The sequence below is a fragment of the Candoia aspera genome, chromosome 3 (genome assembly GCF_035149785.1).
Source record: "Candoia aspera isolate rCanAsp1 chromosome 3, rCanAsp1.hap2, whole genome shotgun sequence".
Lineage (NCBI taxonomy): Eukaryota > Metazoa > Chordata > Lepidosauria > Squamata > Boidae > Candoia > Candoia aspera.
The window spans coordinates 168,985,942-169,005,557 of NC_086155.1; the positions used below are offsets into that span (position 1 = coordinate 168,985,942).

The 19,616-nt window shown below is 35.7% G+C and overlaps 1 protein-coding gene across 2 annotated transcripts in view; it reads right to left on the minus strand.

The window, feature by feature from the left end:
* PCMTD1 (protein-L-isoaspartate (D-aspartate) O-methyltransferase domain containing 1) overlaps nucleotides 1-19,616 on the minus strand; it is a 41,908-nt gene that overhangs the window by 6,674 nt on the left and 15,618 nt on the right. For both annotated transcript variants that reach the window (XM_063299272.1, XM_063299273.1), the window contains exon 5: nucleotides 2,497-2,668. In XM_063299272.1, coding sequence (XP_063155342.1) covers nucleotides 2,497-2,668 — 172 coding nt within the window. The remainder of the gene's footprint in view (nucleotides 1-2,496; nucleotides 2,669-19,616) is intronic.

The following is a 19,616-nucleotide window of genomic DNA, read 5'->3' on the forward strand; positions in this document are numbered from 1 at the left end:
TTTTGGAAGGTGAAACTTACTAATTAATGAGATTCAGCATCATGGTTGTACTAAATATTGTTCTTGAAATGAACTAAAGATTGTTCTGAAAATGTGTGCCCTCTTTGGGGAGGAAGATGATGGGGTTCCAATTCCCAACATTCATAACAGAAGGTGAGATGAAAACTACAGACAACATAGTTTCTGAATAGCCAGACTCTTAATGATGGGACCAATCTTGCATTAAGGTGTGTTAGGCTTGATAGCAAAGCAAGTATGGGCAAGGACTTTGGGCCCAGAGGAGAAAAGGAAGCAGTGAGGCAGAGGAGAAAAGAACAGCAACTTCAGGGTTGAAGGAGTATGACTCTAGAAACTAAGAATACTAGTATTGACATTGTATTAAGTTTCCTTAGTATTCAGGTGTATGGGACTCACTTAAGCCTTCTCTCTCTCTACTTCAATAAGTGGATGAGAACTATAGGAACTTCAATATACATTCTTCTGATTAGTTGGGACTCCTAGACATCATTGGTGGAATACAAGATATATCTTATTCAAGACTGAAGAAGGATGAATTCAAGAAATCATTCATCTTTGCTGCATATATAAACAAGACTCATTCATATCTTGGCTTATTAAGCCAAGATGAGATTGCCCCAAATGAATTGCTTCTTGAAACTTTTAGCTTAAGAAAGAGAAAATTGTAGATGCAGAACACCAACATTACATATACTAAAATAAAACACAATTCACATTTTAAAGCATTTCCTGAATTCTGAAAAATATCTTATATACATTAATATAAAGCACTTATGTAAACCAAGACAACTCAGATATTTTTAAATGTTTTAGTATGCTTATATTGTTGATTGAAATCTGGTGCATGGCAATCCATGAATCATTCAAGACATTAAATGATTTTTTTCCCCTTGCTGTTCAGTTGTGTCTTATTCTCAGCGACTACCTGGACTAGTTCCTGCAGTTTTCCTTCCAAGATTTCAGAAGTGGTTTGTCCTTGCCTAAATGAATATACATCTACACAAATATATGCATACATGCACACATACCACATACACATAAGGCCCAGAAATAATTACATGTAATTAAAAATAGTTCGTAAAGCTGATCAAAATAAAAGTACAAGTATTAATTGTTTGGCAGATTTGATACTTGTCACAGATGGAATTATGAGCATGTTACTATAATTTTCATCAGTATTTTCCTTCACAAGGGACGCGGTGGCGCTGCAGGTTAAACCGCTGAGCTGCCAATCGGAAGGTCGGCGGTTCGAAACCGCGCGGCGGGGTGAGCTCCCGTTGCTCGTCCCAGCTCCTGCTCACCTAGCAGTTCGAAAACATGCAAATGTGAGTAGATCAATAGGTACCGCTTCGGCGGGAAGGTAACGCCGTTCCGAGTCGTCATGCTGGCCACATGACCCGGAAGTGTCTATGACAACGCCGGCTCCAAGGCTTAGAAACGGAGATGAGCACCGCCCCCTAGAGTCGGATTCGACTGGACTTTACGTCAAGGGAAACCTTTACCTTTACCTATTTTCCTTCAGTTCTTTAAATTTAAATATAAAAAAAGTAAATTGGTGAAATTTATTAGTGTGAAAATACGGTTTAGTATTGAGCTATAATTACTTAAAGCCTAATCTGTAACTGAAGCAGCCCAAGTTTTATTCTTTTTCTTTACAGAATTTGCTCATGAAAAAGTGTCAGCCCAGGTGACCCCAATCTTTGCTCTCTTTCTCATCCTAATATACACAGTGGGGAAAGAACCTCGTGTATATTAGCAATAGTGGCAGCAATGTTTCCAGCTACTTCATCAAAGGTTCTTGTTTATAGCACTGGACTGAGGGCCAGAGCTGTTGTTTAGTCTTTGGTTCAGCCTACCCAATAACAATCTCCATCTACCTACTAGTAAATTTGGGGGACCCATTTGATAAGCCAGATACAGACATGAGCTTCAAAATATCTCAATTTAAAAAAGTAAACAAAATTACAAATTAGTAGCATCAATTTATTCTTAGACTGCTATATTTCAGCATGTTAATAGCCAGAAATAAGTCTCATCTAAGAAAAGGAATTGGTGATTTCAGTTTCTGAGAGAATGGAACATTTAAATCCTGTTTTCCTAACCTTTTTCTTTTGGGGGCTGGGGGAGAGTGCCTTCACAACTCAGTTTGTGGGTCACATAGTGCTGTATAACAGACTAAAACTGTCAAAACTACATCTGAAAATCCACTAAAAATCAACTGCAAGTGGGCTAGAAAAGCTGCCCTGAAAGATCAAACTGTGCTCAACTAGAACATTTCTTGAAGATGAAAGGGAAGACTTTTATTTTTTTAAGTTTAATTTTTAATTCTTTTTAAGCTTTATTTTTGTCCCAATTTCTCCACTTTAAGGTTTACATTCTGTTTACACTAGTGAGGCAGCTGACAGTAGAAGGATTAAGAGTAATCCTTAAGTGTAGCAAAGGAAATGTAAATATGCAAAGAAAAAAGGTTTAAATCACCTGATCCTCTATAGGCATAACCAGAATGCCTCCAATTTTCAATAAAATTTTCATGTAGTTTTCATGGTCTTTTTGTACACCTGCTCCACAATAAATCCGGTCATATTGATGACTGTCTGAGGCTATCTGCAAGCAGTTGCCAACTACAAATGCAGGTTCACAAAATTCAAATCTGTGGATAAGCAAACATTTCAGTTTTTTTAAAAAAAAATCAAGTTAGAAAAGCATTATATTTTAAACATTTGCTGGAAGTGCCACTGAATTCACTGAAATATATCTTCAATTAAATATACAACAAACATATTTCATGTTCTATATCTTTACATGATTAAAATGTACTGTTGAATGTGCTTTAGTATTCTTTAAATAATGTGCTATTTTCCACAAAATATTTTGCAATTTAAAATAATAAGTTAAAAGAATGTAACATATGGATTGTTTAAAATAATGAGAGAAGAAAATAAATAAAATACATTACAAAAATTTGTTGCTATTCATAGAAGTAAAACAGGATGAAAAGATGGGTCTTCAGTAGGCACTTAAATTAACACCTGCAAGGTGAACATTCTGAAGAAAAGGTGCCACCGCTGAGAAGGCACACTGCAAATAACAGATGACAATCTACCAATTCATGGCATCCACATTAGGGTCTCCCTAGGCAATCTTAGTAACCAAGCAGGTTTATAATAGGGAAGACAGTCTGCTAGGTAACTCAGTGATGAGTTATTCAGTACTTAATATGCCAATTATTAAGTGTTGAATCTGTCCCAGTAGCTAATACATAAACAGTGCAGTTTGCTTTAGGATATAAATATGGCTATGGTCAGATGCCCACTCAAAAGCCAGGCCATTGCATTCGGGACCAGATGCACCTCCTAGGGTAGAAAACAAGTGTAGAACATACTTTAATAATCAAGTGACTATCTTTGCTCAGGAAAAAACTTACTAAGCCAGCAAAAGCTAGACAACTACAAGCATCTTGTCCAGGCCTCAAAAATTAAACTCATTCCATATTCTACAGCAAGCAGTGCACTGAATATCTCATTATATATCATATTATGTGAAAAGCAATGTGCAAGGTGGCATGAAACTACAAATTATAAATGTGTTGCAAAATTGTTATTGCAGGCTAAAGATGAAAATATCAACATTATTACAAAACTTGCTTACAAGATTCAACATTCTTATTTCATCCTTTTGCATGATCGGGTAGTGAGAATGATAGCATTAGAGGAATCATAAGACATCCAAAACATACTGTTAGCTTCCTCTTCCCCAATTTTGAAACCAGTCTTAACACATTTATACTTTTTTTTTTTAAATCACGCTTATTTCCAAAAGAATTGTAGCATTAGAAGGTAGTGATCCCAAATTACCTTAACAGGGGAACACTGATGCAAGCAGTATATTCAAACATGATGGCACCCCAAGTGCAAGTCTGCTAAATGGAGGTTCAGAGGCTTGAAGTTTTATTGCAGATAAAGTAATTAGAAAATACTATTGTCTTACAAAACAAATTAAAAATCAGAATTCTGGACCAGGAGAACGCTAACTATTGTAATAAATGTTTCCTTCATATAATGTAGTTGTAATATATTGGAAATATACAGAATAGCCATATTTACCATGGACATAATTTAAAGTTCAGCATTTTATATTTATTCACTTCAGTGGACTGAAGTCTGCTAAATTAAGGAGGCATTAAAGAGATGACGACAAAGTGACATGTTTGCATCCTGTTGCTCTTTCCTTAACTCAAGCACATATTTCCCTGAAACTTCATGGTTACCATGCAAGTCTAAGAAAAGTTACGGTTTCTTTAAAGAGCTGCTGTCTGGTACAGAAAACACACTTATGCTGGAGATTAAGCACCTTTTCTGCTTTGGATCCAAATAGTTGCACAGACCTTCACAGACCAAGCTATGGAATGGCCTCTCTTAGGATCTGTGCTTAGTCTCTATGCTTTTAGATTTTAGAAAATGACTCAAACTTTCCTGTTTAGCCAGAACTTTTCAGTCTAAATGAGTGATTTTAACCATTTATATTTTATTTTCATTGTTGCAGTGGGTATGCTGCACTTCTAAACTGAAACCACAAAGGTGTTTGGAATTTGGGAATGCTGATACAGAACCTGTCAGCAATTCCTTAAAGCTGCTTTTCCCATACATCACTGCCCTCTGCAGACACAGCACAGTCCTGGAAAATGACAAGTTTGGTTTAAGGAATTGCAGACAGATGCTCAGTACATACTCCTGCATGCTACAAGGCACTTTTTTCTTTTTCTTTTTTGAATCTGAAGCACTGCACAAACCTATTTAGTTGTTTTCAGTGATCTCTGGGTAGAAATACAGGATAGGCTCATCATCATTATCATCTTGTACAGTACATGTAGTGAAGATACATTTTGCCATGCATAGGTAAACTAATCATCTTTGTTTCACAGAACACTTCCATAATGTGCATAATGGCAAACAATACAGATATCAGATGATATATTCACAATTTATAATAGAGAAGCAATATTAGCGCAGGAAATTCATCATGCATGAAACTCCCTCAACCAGCTGGGCTGATGATTAAATTGGTTCATACTATAATGTAAATCAACTGCTGACAATACAAAGCACAGATGTTAAGCAAATTAACTTGTCATATCCTCAGCAAGTTTCTCTTTTCTTTCATCAAAAGTTCAAATGATTCAAGAGTGACAACAGAAGAAAAACAACACTTCCTTCCAACACTGAAGGAAGATAGGTAAAATTCTTCACTGGAGAAACACTGTTTGGCATTATGGTATTTAGTGATTTTATTAGATTCAACAACTAAAAATCTATATGAAGAATAACTTCTAATACAGTATGACTCCAGGTCTGCCAACAGGTGTACCAGCCCCTAATCATGGTTGGAGTCTTGCAGTCCTCTCAAGATCTTTTACAATGCCCCTATTGGGAGTCGGTGCTCCAAACAACCTCCTCATCAGAAAATCAGTCTAGGCAAATACACTTACAATTATAACCAGCTGCAGTTATACCATTGGGTAAAACTGAGCTGATTATTGCCCAATAAAGAAATCAGACAAAAACACAAGAAAATGTGTGTGGTAATATAATACAAATTTATGCTCCAAAAGCTGATTAGAAAAGAAATGGATTCTCCTGCATCTTCCTTCCATGGTGTAGCTGCATCCAGCATCCTACAAAATTGTGCAGTCTTATGGACTATGCCGCTGCACACTGGATGTTCTTCCCAAACCTCCTAAACTCCCATGATAGCGCAAAAGATTACTCAAATCTGTATTTAGACAAAATGAACACAAGATACTAGACTGTTTTTAACATTCTATTTTTCGTTATGATCAATGAAACTGTGTATAGTCAGATTCAATATCTATGAAAGCTAATTGGCAAAGCAGGTTAATTTTAGATTTTAGTTAGTGCCACATAGTCAGGATTTACCATACGCCTACACTTTGGCTGCAGAACAATGTAACATTGTTAAGACTAAAAGTTAATGCTAAAACACATGTAGTATATTTATGCTGTGACTGTGCAGATACAAAAAGTAACAAAATAAATGTATTTAAATATTTGATTTAATTGCAGCAATCCACAGAAATGACTTGATTATTTAAAAGAAAATGCTACAGAAGTAGGGCAATAATTTTCATGTCCCAATCATTGACCTCTTTCTTTATTTAAATAACTTATTAGAGCAAAACCTGTTTCCAAACAACTTGCTTGTAAGAACATGGGTGATAAAATGGACAAGGCACACTGCAACCCAATCTGTGACATGGAATAGATAAAATAAAAGTAGAAATTAACCAAATGACCAACATGAAACACAGTTTAGAAAAATGAGGCTGGATTCCTCAGATTCACAAGTTCAGGAGAATCTCTATTCTTTATATACAGGTAGATGCAAGTAAAATAATTACTTAGAAGCTCCTGAAGCCAACAGATGACCTGTCCTTATGGCTACCACTGAGTAAATATAAATTTATTAATATTCAGTCAGAACACATCCATTTTTCCCATTTCTGTCTGCATATGAATCAATAAATGTATTCCAGGGGACATAATAAAAGGACTCACATTTTGTGCCTTATTTTCTAATTCATTCATTGCAGCACAATTTTTTAAATAACCTTGATCACATGGCCTTTTGAAATACTATAAAAAATGGATCAAAATGAATTTTGACATGAATTCCTTCAAAATCCATGGTAGTAGGTAGGTAACAAGAAAGAGAAAGAGAAAGAGAAAGAGGGAGGGAGGGACGAAGGAAGGAAGGAAGGAAGGAAGGATTTTATAGCCTGACAATGAAGAACCTGTAACTTGACAATACTGATCTAGGAAATTAACATTAAGCATACAAGTGAACACTATGAATGAGTTCTCCTAGATTGTCCTTAAATAACTTTCTACCAGACTAAAAGAATCATATTTCTAATGCATTTCCAGATACAATTTACCAAGTCTATTCTGGTTTCCTTTAAATCCTACTTAAATTGACAGGCTTAGAAATATTCTTATAACTAATTAATGCTATGCCTATATTTTGTAAGCCTCTGAGAGTCAGCAGACTGTGGCACGGTACAAGTTAAATACATAAATACATATTTTTATATCTATGACTTACATGAGATATATGAATTATAATATGCAACTCAAACACACATTCACAGTAATTTCTATAGTCTTTCATGAAAGTGGCAGCCATCGTTATACAACCTCTAATTAAATCCTCCCACTGAAACAGATTAAATTCAGGAATGTTATTTTTACTGTGACTTAAAATTCTACTAAAATAATACCTACTGCAAAATTCTGTAAAAATAATTCCTACTGCAAAATTCCATATCCAAGTGTTAGGATCCATTACTATCAATAGCAAACATTGAACCTGCAATATGGACCCTCATCAAAACCTATGTCTACTAAAAATATACAAATTTTAGCGATTGAAAGGTCAATCACTAGTTGTATGATCTCTAAAATTAATAAATATTTACTTTGTAGTCTATACTTAAGTACTAGATACAGATATTACTACAGTACTAATCTATATTGTGCTAGTAAATAATCTTATCAGTGCTAGTGCACTTCAAGGGCATCAGTTACAATAATCTTGAATTCCCAATATCTTCTGAACTAGCTAGAACCCAAATTCCCTATAAAATTATCATTAGCTAAAGAGGTCCTGTCAGGACTGATTAGCCTGAGGCTATCAGAGGAATTGTATCTGGTCCATTACTTTTGGAATAAATTAGTACTTCTGATGGGTAATGATTTAAAATGGTCTAATATGTCAGAAATGTAAGCTTAAATCTGCATACGGTTATAGAATCCATTGCCTTTAGGCTGTATGCATATGTGTTCCATTGATATACCACAGAAGGCTGTACAAGATTTAAAAAATATTGTTTGCCTAACACAGAAATGCAGCAGTTTGCTGCAAGAGGGATGAAGCTTTCTTCTCCTGCCACTTCATTTTTTTTTTTCACAGCTGTAACTTTTGTGGACTACAATACTTTCAAATAAATTATTGTTTATTTCAGACTACACAATAAGGATTACTGAGGACTCTTTTTGAAATATGCCGTCTTGGGAGCCAAAAACCATCAAAATAATTTAGTTTTCCCCAAGGTATATCATATTCTAAAGATTCTAAAAAGTTAGCAGGGTATGAGAAGTTAAACATCAAATAATTTATTGTGCTGTGTACATAAACATTTTTCTATTCTAAACAAAATGGAAATTTCAGTTACATAAATGCTTCATGTAGCTAATTTAAATAAAATTACCATATTGTGTGTTTGCTATTTTTCCTGGTTCTTAACAAGTCATGGCATTTCTAAGAGGGAACAACCTGCGGTGTCTGAATACAATAATATAATAAACTATATAATAATTGCAAATGACAAGCTCAAGTTGAGAGAAAAATTAACAGCAAAGCAGATGGTAACAATTACTTAGCGCAGAGCTTTCCAAACTTTTCATGTTGGTAACACACTAACATACTGCAGGTGCGGCCGCGTCACCAGAAGTCACGTGGAATCAGCTGTTTCAACCCGATTACGCATACTGCACATGCGCAGTACCTGTATGATCCCTCGACCGTGCAACACACCTACACACTGCAGCTGACACACTAATGTGTTGCAACACACAGTTTAGAAATCTCTCACTTAGTGCTTGGCATACTGGCATATCACAATGGTCATTGTTCTGAACCAGAATTTTGGAAAATGAAGCTTAACTATTAAATTATCTTCAAAGATTCCAATGTAACACTGGGCCAGTTAGTACTGCCTTCTATAGTTCTTAAAATGATAAAATAGGAAAGATAACTTTTTATACTACTTTAATAGTTTATACATTAAATGTTATTTACTAGATTTATATTCCACCTTTCTTCTAGGAGTTCATGATGCTACCCTCCTCCATTTTTCCTGAAAAGAGAGACTATAATTGGACCAATTTCCCCAGTGAGTGTATGAAGCTGAGGATGAACTTTATTGAGACTCCAAAGTCCTTAAATATACCACACTGGCTCTCAATGGGACATTTGGTATAAATATAGTAATAAAATAATAATTGTATTTGGATACAGAGGCATTACTGTTAAGTATTACATAGATCCTGTAAAGATAATTACCTCCAGTCTTGGTAAAAACTACATTCCATATTAAAACATGCTCATCTATATTGGCACTACACTTATCTGGTTAGCCCTTTAAATGTTTTCAAAACTGTTCTGCCCAACATGAGTTTAAAGTACATATTTATCAGTCTTTCCAGTAGATATATTTAAAAGCTATTACTGATGCTGTGTGTGAAGAGTTCCAGTTCTAAGTAAAGTACTTGCTTCTCAAACCACCAAAATGCATTGCTTGCCAATTAGCTGTAGTACATATGCTGATTTTTATTTCCATATTTAATCTGTATTGACTGCATTCTGTAGAGCGCTGTCCTGAAAACTGAGTGCTCTTTCTTTTAGTACGCCAGCACAGCCTCATCTTTGGCCAGGTTCCATCACCATCATGAGCCAAGGGAAAATTCTTAATCAGAGGAAAGCTTTTTTTTTTTTTTTGGCCAAAAAGGGTCAGCAAAAATAGTGAAAAAGCATGAGAGGATTTGAAATAGAAGTCTATGATATCTGTGGTAAAATTCTGCAGGTGGAATATCTGGAAGAACTTTAATTTTTTTGTGTTCAGTGATTCAAGCACAGCATATTTAGCCATACAACTGTACACAGTAATGTATTTTTTGACTGAAGAGGTTCGTCACATGGACAAAACATTTTTCAATGCCTTTATGTAGAAATTTTGAAAACTGGAAGAAGCAAATGCAATAGATATTTTGCAGGGTCTTCAGTTATTCTGCTGGTCTTCTTTATATCTGGATGCAGATTTCCTCATTTTGATTAAAACTAAAGAGAAGCTTGCAAATCGTGATGTAAATATTATCTGCCACCACAGTGTCTTCTAAGAGAATCTCAAATCTTTCCAACTGCAGCAACATGAAAAATATCCCAAGGATTACTTTTTGTTTGCTTCTATAAACAAGTAAATTTATCACAGTTCTCATTTCATCAATAGCAGAAGCTTCCCAAATTTGAAAACTGTAGATTTCCACTCTTTTTTCCTTCAAATAATCAATAAATTAGTCGTAAAATGGCATATTCATTCAAGTGAAATTGGATAAAGGGGCTTTCTTTGCAGTTCAGCAGAATTTCTTTTTCTAGCCCTCATGTATTAATAGAACTGAAACATACTCCTGTTTTATTCCTGGGAGACTGATGAAAATAAGTGGACTTCCTTTCCTACTGCAGATATTAGCGATTAAAAAGATTATCTTATTAGTAAGATTTTTCCAGTAGTAATACTACAATTGTTCTCACTTACCATTGTAGAAAGATGACTCTTTCATGCCCCAGAGATGAACTGTTGGTTTTCTTGCCCAGAAGGGTTCATATCAGCTTTTGCACTTGGGGGATTGGTAGAGTGCTAGCAGGTGGGCAATCTAGCACTGCCCCGTGGCTCTCCCTCCAAGACGGATATTCTACATCTAGAAGCTGACTGGGAGCAGAAAAGACAACACATTCCCCTTCAATAAACAAGTGAAGAGGAGCCCTGGCATTGCAACATCTGTGCATTAGGCAGCCGTAAGGATCCTTCCATTTTCAAAATTTGAAGTGGCTCATGTCAGTTAAAGAAAGGACAACACTGCTTATTAATTCTCATGATGAGGGCAATGCAATTACCTAAACTTACGAAGTATTTCTCCTAAGGATAGTCCAGATAAAACAGGAAGTTGTGTTTTGCTGCCTAAGGCAATGTTTTATACTGAAATTAAATTTAAAAAGGAAGAAAATCTAGCCTTCATGTGTTTCTAAGCAGTATCTCCATTTCAAAAGGGAACTAACTATTTGAAGAAATGGATGTCAAAGCAACTGAAATTACTGCTAAAATACCCGTATCTCTTGAGGATAAGTATACAGTTTTGGAGATTTTTGTAACTGCTATGAAGTTGAACATGTAGAAAACTTTATTTTGAAAACATAGATTTAAATGTCGGAAAAAGACAAAAAACTTGTTTGTGAATAGAAATTTCTGACACTGTTTTTTTGAACACACTTTGTCTCTTTAGATACCTATAACTAGTACATTATTATCAACTACAAAAGGATAATAAAAATTAATTTAAAATACTACTCTGTTGTTGCAAAGATCATGAAATCTGTACCAAAGAAGAACATATTGCTCCATTTTTTCTGGAATAGTATTACCATTCCAATTTCTCAGAATTGTTCTTTTTCAACCCCACCCCCCACCATCCCATATCTCAAAAGCAGTCAGATTACAAAGTTTTGGGATATAATTCAACATTGCATTAACATCTTTAACATTTAGGGATTTTGCCATAGATCTACTTATGTACATCAAAATACTATTCCAAAAGAATACTAATAATTCATAAGACCAGATCATATGGGTCAGAGATCCTTCAAATTGTTTACATCTCCAGCAAAGAAAATCTGATGTCCAACCCATTCACTGGGGAGTCCAAAAGACTTGAAATATAATTTTAGTCTCAAAACCATTAACACCAATTTAACATTTTTAAGGACTTGCAACCATTGATGTCACATTATCTGAGATTCCAATGTTTTAGTCCATGACTGATAAATCCCAGTAGTATCCATTTTAAAAACATTCATAAATTTTTGGCAAAGATATGTTGTGGGTTTAACTTTCATCAAGGATTCCATCAGATATGAAAGCACCTCAGATATCTTTGAAGTAGCCAAGGCATCTGGGCTATATTATGCCATCAAACTATCCTTACGTTGAAAATACTGCCACTATCGTGAGCTAAGTAGTCCAAATTTGTTTTGAAGCTGAGAAAAGTCTTTAAAGTAATTGTTACATAATAATTGATTTAAAATACTATCCCAACTTCTGCCCATACATGCCAACAAAACATTTTATAATCTATTTTTTAACATGGAGTTCTCCCAAAGAGTTAAATATTTTTCCTTTATTTATTTATTTTTTAAAGAAAATATATAGTTGTAGAAGAGAAAATATTAATAAGTGGACAAAGAAAAATTCTTAAGTTATACAATTAATGCTCAATATAACATTAATAAAAGATAAACCATACCAAAGTACATTGAGTTGTTTTTGTGATATTATACACATACACTCTCACATGCCTATCTATCTATCTATCTATCTATCTATCTATCTATCTATCTATCTATCATCTACACTTAGTGCCAAATCTCCACTGTACAGGTAGTCCTCAACTTACAAACAGAATTGGGACTGGAACTTCTGTCACTAAGAAAGGTGGTCATTAAGTGAGTCACACCTGATTTTACAACCTTTTTGCCATGGTTGTTAAGCAAATCACATGATCATTATGCAAATCCTGGCTTCCCCCACTGACTTTGCTTGTCGGAAGCCAGCTGGGAAGGATGCAAATGGCGATCACATGAACCCAGGATGCTGTAACCATTGTAAATGCATGCCAGTTGCCAAGCTCCTGAATTTTGATCATGTGACTGCAGAGATGCTGTAACAGTCATAAGTACGAGGACTGGTTGCAAGTCACTTTTTTCAGCACAGTTGTAACTTCAAACTGTTGCTAACTGCTAACTTATAAATACTAAAAAAAGAAGAAAAAGGAAAAAAAGGCCACTAAAAATAATATAGGTAAACATTTAATTTCTGACTTTCCCCTTCTTCTCTGTGCTCCAACTGATTTACAATATTTATTAACATAAATTTACCATACTCTAAGTGTTTATATTTGCCTTGCTGCATGAAACTTTATATAGTCTATATGGAAGCCATTCTTTCTTAAATTTAGTTAAACTTCTATTATGTATATATACCGTTTGTTTTGCCATTGCTGGGTATTCTCCAAGTTTAAGTTCCCAATCAAATATTATGAGTACTATGTTACTTTTCCAATGTTGTGAAAAGTTTGTCATTATATGTATCTTAGCTACTTATTGTATTCTTTAGTGACATATTCTGTAATTATACCTAGTAAAAAGTAAAAAGAGCTGTGGTTTCATTTCAAACTTGATTTTTAAGATTCTCTAAATGGTGTTATGTCTTTCCAATGCCTTTGGAGGTTTTTTTGCATGTCCACATGTGTTAAAATGTTCTTTGGCATTTCCAACATTAATTGCTGCATGATTTGTCTATTTTGGCAATTATTGACAGAGTTGTATGTCATTTATAAAACATTTCATACCAGTTTTCTCTTAAATTATATTTTGGGGTAAATTTTACAGATTTGTTCCATAATTCTTCCCATTGATGTACTGTGACTATTTTGTAAATTTTTGTATCCAATTTATCATGCCTTTTTTGAAAATTGTTCTCTCTCTATATCCTATCTAAATGAGACTTTATGTATGTGCTCTAATAGGTGGTCTTAATTCTGAATGAACATATCAAATTCTGTCCCTCTCTAATTTTTACTGTTAGATTTTACTCTTTCAGCAATTTGTAGGTATATCAACCATTGTATGTTCTAGCTTTCACTAAGTAATACTTGCTGTGTCTTTATTCATAGTTCTGGATGGACCATATTTGTATATGTCCTGTTCAGATTAGAGGTGACCAGGCAGATTAAATATCAAAATACTTTTATTAAATAACTATTTACAATAAATAAGTCCTTTGAATCAAAGAAGAACTGGGTTCAATCAAGACCAACTGGGCAGTGGCAAGACAACCGGCAAGATTGCAGAAGGAGACAGCAACAAGGCAGTGGAACAGGACTCTTCAACGGAGACTGGGAGACTAGAAGAGACTGGAGTGCAGGGCGCTACTGAAGCTGAAGACAACGTATCTCGAACTGGATCATTACTTGAACTAAGCTGATGCTGGAGTATCAGATGGGACTGACCAGAACCCCCTGGACTCTTCTGCAGACTAAGGACTGGACTGGACTCAAGGACTCAGGCTGGACTGGATACCGGGAGCTGGAGACTCGAAGCAAGGCTGAGAACTCGGAACAAGGCTGGACACGGCTGGAAGCTCTGGACTAGGCTGGATACTCTGGACTAGGAACTCAGAGCAAGGCTGAGAACTCGGAGCAAGGCTAGACTCAGCTGGAAACTCTGGACTAGGCTAGATTCTCTGGACAAGGAACTCGGAGCAAGGCTGGGAACTCGGAGCAAAGCATGACTCGGCAGGAAGCCCTGGACTAGGCTGGATTCTCTGGGATAGGAACTCAGAGCAAGGCTAGAGACTCGGAGCAAGGCTGGAGTTGTCTGGAAGTCCTGAACTAGACAGTGGTTCGGTTTCACAACAAGATAGGTGTGAAACTCCTGAGCAAGGTCGAGCAACTGAACCACAGTTAAACCGGACCGAAGATCCATGGTGAGGCTGGAGATCCAAGGCACACTGAAACTGCACAGAAGACCTGGAGCTAACTGGCGATCTAGAAACGTTGCAAGGCTGCACCAGAGATTCAGGGTGGAACTGCGGACTGGAGGCACAAGGCAGGAATGGAGATGCTGAGCTCGTCTGGAATCCCAAAACTGGGCGAGAAACGTACCTGGAATGCACACAAGATGACTGCAGAGGGCCAATGCTGGAAGCAAGGCTGAAGTTGCTGGGCTCAGCAATAAGAGGATCCTCGATGGCAGCAAAAGCAGGATTTAAGTCCACTTCAGTGGAGAGCAGTTGCGCTGATTCCTCTTCGGCAACAGACACTCTCTGATGCTGGTAGGGACTCTTCTGCGAAGGCTGCAGGCTTGTAGGATCAGTTGTCTCTGGCAGCTTGCTTGCACACGTCTGCCTTTTATGCTGATCCTTCACGCTCCTGGACCCTTCTGCAGCCAATTGGGCTGCCTTCTCCTTCGCACATTTTTCTGCCCATCGTTGGCATGCGCTGATTGGAGGATTCAAACCCTCCACCAAATCTTGGCCGATCAGCACCTTAGGTTCTTCCCATGCTGCTGACTCATCTTCTAGTTTCGGTTTCCTGGTTTCAGCCCGGTAAGTTTCTATTTCCTCCTCTGACTCAGAAGGAGTTTCGATTTCTGAATCAGAGGCAGGCTTGATTCTATTTCCTCCTCTGACTCAGAAGGAGTTTCGATTTCTGAATCAGAGGCAGGCTTGATTCTTACAGTATATGTAATTATACTTTTCTTACTGTAATTATCTCCAACGTGAAAAGTATTTAGAGGAGAGGCTAACAGTGAATTGTTGGACTTACTGTTTTCCTCGTGAAGTTCCATACTTTATATCAAGCTTTGTCTTATAATATGTCCTTTTAGGTTTTTGTCCTCTTTTGTATCCCTATACCATAAGTATCTATGGAGCCCATTAGCTAGGCTGGGTCCTTCCAATATTGATATTCTACTGTTTGGGAATTTAATCCCCAAAGAGTTAACTATTCATGAGTCTCAATATCAAAATCCAATCCACATCCCAATAAACCCCAAAGATTTCTTGTAGCATGCACTCCTGGAAATAAATACCTTTTTTTAAAAGAATGATATTCTACTAAATTTTCAGTTAACAAACTGAAATAATATAAGTTCTGTAATATTTCTGTAAATCTGGTAAATTAAAACCCTCATCATCAGGTGGTAATCTTTAGCTAATGAAATCCTTGGGGTCTATTTTCCCAAATAAATTTCCTAAATAACTTTCCACTCTGAAGAAGACATTTAGTTGGAATTAACATTAGGATGCTTTTAAAGACAGAAATCAAATGAGGCAAAATATTCATTTTAATAACATTAACTTTGCCCCACAAACTTGTAATCCATTTATTAACATCCAAACCAATATTTTCTAAACATTTCAATATATTTATTTCCACATATTAGAAATATTTTAGACAAAGTCCCAAATATGTAATATAATCAGCAGAAATAAAAAAAAACAATTCTTTATATATTTGTGTTGATATATTAGAGACTAAAGGAAGTAAGATTTATCCCAATTAATCTTATAGCCAGAATGTTTCCCAAAATACTGTACTGCCCATATAAAATTAGGCAAAGAGGTAGAATATTTATCTAGAATTGCTAAAATATCATCTGCATATAAAAATAATTTACATTCACAACCTGTCAAATTAATACCAATAATATCCAAAGGTTGTATTATGGTAATAGACAAAGGTTCAAGAATTAAATAAAAAAGTAATGTGAAAGCGGGCAACCCTACCAGGTACCATCAAAGGAGTCTGAAATCATTCAATTTGTTATAACACTTGCACAGGGCTGCAAATTTCAATCCAATGGACAAAATACATTGAGAAACCATATCTAATCATTACATGCTTTAAGAATTAATCCAAACCCAATCAAAGTCTTTTATGCATCAAGAGATACAAATACTGCAGAATCCATTCTATCTTTATCTAGGTCCAGTATATCTACTAATAAATGTGAATTATCTTATACTTGTTGATTTTTAGTGAACCCAGACTAGGAAGGCTATATTATATATAATAAAATCTTCTGCAACCACCTAGCCAATAAGGTAGTACAATTTTATTTTTTTATTTATTTTTATCCTGCCTTTATTGTTTTTACAAATAACTCAAGGCAGCAAACATACCTAATACTCCTCCTTCCACCTCCTATTTTCCCCACAACAACAACCCTGTGAGGTGAGTTGGGCTGAGAGAGAATGACTGGCCCAAGGTCACCCAGCTGGCTTTCATGCCTAAGGCCTCACAGCCTCCTGGTTTCTAGCCCAGCACCTGACCAAAATCACAAAATTTAGAATCTTTACCTGATTTTAAAATCAATCTTATGTAAGGTTCATAAAACAATATTTACCAACATTAAAAGATTCAGTACACATACCTAAAAGCATAGAGGCAAACAAATCTGCAATTTATGTATACTATTCCACAGAAAAACCATCTGGACCAAAATGGAGCTTCACCATTTGGCAACAACTGGATTGAATCCAGTTCCTACTTGACTCAAAGATTGATCAGCATCTTACTGATCCCCCATTATCATCCAGTCTATATAATGACTTATAAAACAAGAAAAAACTGATTATGAATGGCTTCTGAATCTAACAAAGTCTGTCCACTGTCAGTAAGCTGTCAATTCTGTTACTTCAAACAATGAGACAACTTACTAGTTTTTTCACCTGACTTCCAATATTTTAACTTTAGTCTACTTAATGAGAATTCATCCTTATTTGCATAAAAATTACCCAACTGTAACTTGCTAAAATAAATGCATAAGCCTGTTCCATAGGATTTCTGCATAATCCAGCAAATATTCTTTAATCAACTTTTTCAACTGTTGATACAATAGAACTGTAGATACAATTCTATTGTATCAACAATTCTACATTTCTGCTACAGAAATTCCCAAAGGAAGCAGATTATCTTGATTAGTCAGGATTCAAATCCAGGTGTAGGATGAAAGCAGTATTAGTTGTTCTAGCGGATGACCATTGGGATCTAAAGGGTGGAAACGTGCCCCACTTGGTCCTCTTAGTGACTTTTGGTATCACTGGCCATAGTATTTTGCTGGACTCTTCTGCAGCAATTGGGAGTTAGAGTTACCACTGTTTTATGGTGGTTCCCTTCCTATCTTGGTGGGCAGATACAATCAGTAAGAGTTGGGAAGGTGCAGTCAGGTCTGTGATTACTCCAATAACAACCCCCAGGGCTCAGGCCTCTCCCTATTGCTATTTAATATCTACAGTATATGAAGCTGGTGAGAAAGTCATCCATTGATTTGGGGTATGGTACTTAGCATTTCTGTCCCAGGCTGGGACAGAAATGCTGTGAAAGTCCTAACCCAGTTTCTGAAGGCTTTTATTGTCTGGTCAGGTAGAAACAAGCTCAAACTAAGTTCCAGCAAAACTAAATTGTTGTTTGTCCAGAAACACACTGGCTCAGATAAAAACCTGTGATAGCTCTAAATGAATGAGTGTAATGCTGGCACAAGGTTTAATGGGCAGCTAGTGGAATTATGCTAGCTCCCAGCTCTACAGATTAAACTTCCAAAGTCTCAAATACACATGTGGAAGGGAATGGAGGGAAATAAATAAAATAATGGGGTCATCTAATTCTTCAAGTCTTTCACGGATGGCCAAGAAGAACAGGATTAATGTTGTCACTGTCTCTGGAAAGCCTTGAATGAGTCTGCCCTGTATTTCATTTGACAGTCCTTTTCTGAATTGATCACTTAGCTTTCTCATTCCAGACTACATCCTAAGGCCAGAGCTGAAACTCAATAGGATATTCTGTACCATATACTTATGTTTCATAAGTAAAATAGTTCATGACTGGTAGTCACTTGCTTGACAGGATTCTTGAAATTAGCTCTCCAAAGTGTCACAAAATTCAGGTAGTTATCTAAATTAGAAAGCAGGTTACTCATTTGATAGTTCCCTCAGTCATTAGGCTAATTATCTTATGTACACAGATTCAGTCTAATGTGCCATCAATTGAATAGCATGATCTTTCTTGTCCTAAAAAATCAATGTTTTTATGGCTCTTAGAAAAATTACATTTTCTAAGGAAGATATCCAGTAGATAGGTCCAAAGGAGGGGTTCGTCACTGAGAAGGCTTGAGCCCAAATTCCCTGAAGATGGTATTCTATTGGTGGTAGGGCCTTTACCAAGACTCCTCTCCCAGATGTTACTGGACAGGCATATCCAACTTGGGAGAAGGTGATTTCAGAGACATCCAGGCCCTGAGCCATGCAGAATTTTAAAGGGATTATCATTGTAACACTCTACTGCTGCCCCTCTTTTTTTTTTCTTTTTATAGTAATTTTAAAGATTACAATTTACAATGATAAAAATTAATACAAACTAAAAAAAGAAAAGAAAAAAAAGTAGAAAATGCAGAAAATAAAAAAGGAGAAAAAATAGAATAGAAAAGAAAAAAAAGTAACGATATAGTAAAGAAAAAGAAATATATAAAGAAGTGACTTCCCCCTTCATCACAACAAATATAAACAATTTTAATAATTTATCATCTTCTCTTAAAATACAACAAACGATCTCTTCTTCCCATATCCCTTCTCTTATCCATAAACAAATCCATAAAACTTTGTCATTTCAGTCCTGATGTCAGCAACAATCCATTAAGGGTTACCAGAGGTAACAACATATCTATTTTAACCTTGATCAAATAAATCAACTTTATATTCCTTCCTTTTACTTCTAACAATCTTGATCTTTAATCCCTTCAAATAATGTCCTCGAACTTGTTTTTTCATTTTTTCTTTGTCCCTTCTCACAAAATTCTTCAAAACTTTAACAAGCCTCTTTTGTAAATCCAATATAGGAAAATTGTCCAGGTCACTCTCTTAGTTTGTTATTTGTACATCCCTTTTAATTATTAAGACATCAGCCTTTTTTTTTTTTGTATGTCCATTGTAACATCTTTTTCCATGTCATTCTTGTAGCCTGTCATTTTAAAATCCACTTTCAAATCAGTCTCAATCATATCAGGTAATACATGTTCCTTTTCCATAGCATTTTTTAAACACAGAGGCAGATACCTTTAAAATTAACCTCTGGGTCCACTGTTCAAAAATATCCTTCAATATGTCTGATGTTAAAATATTTTGCTTCATTCTGTAT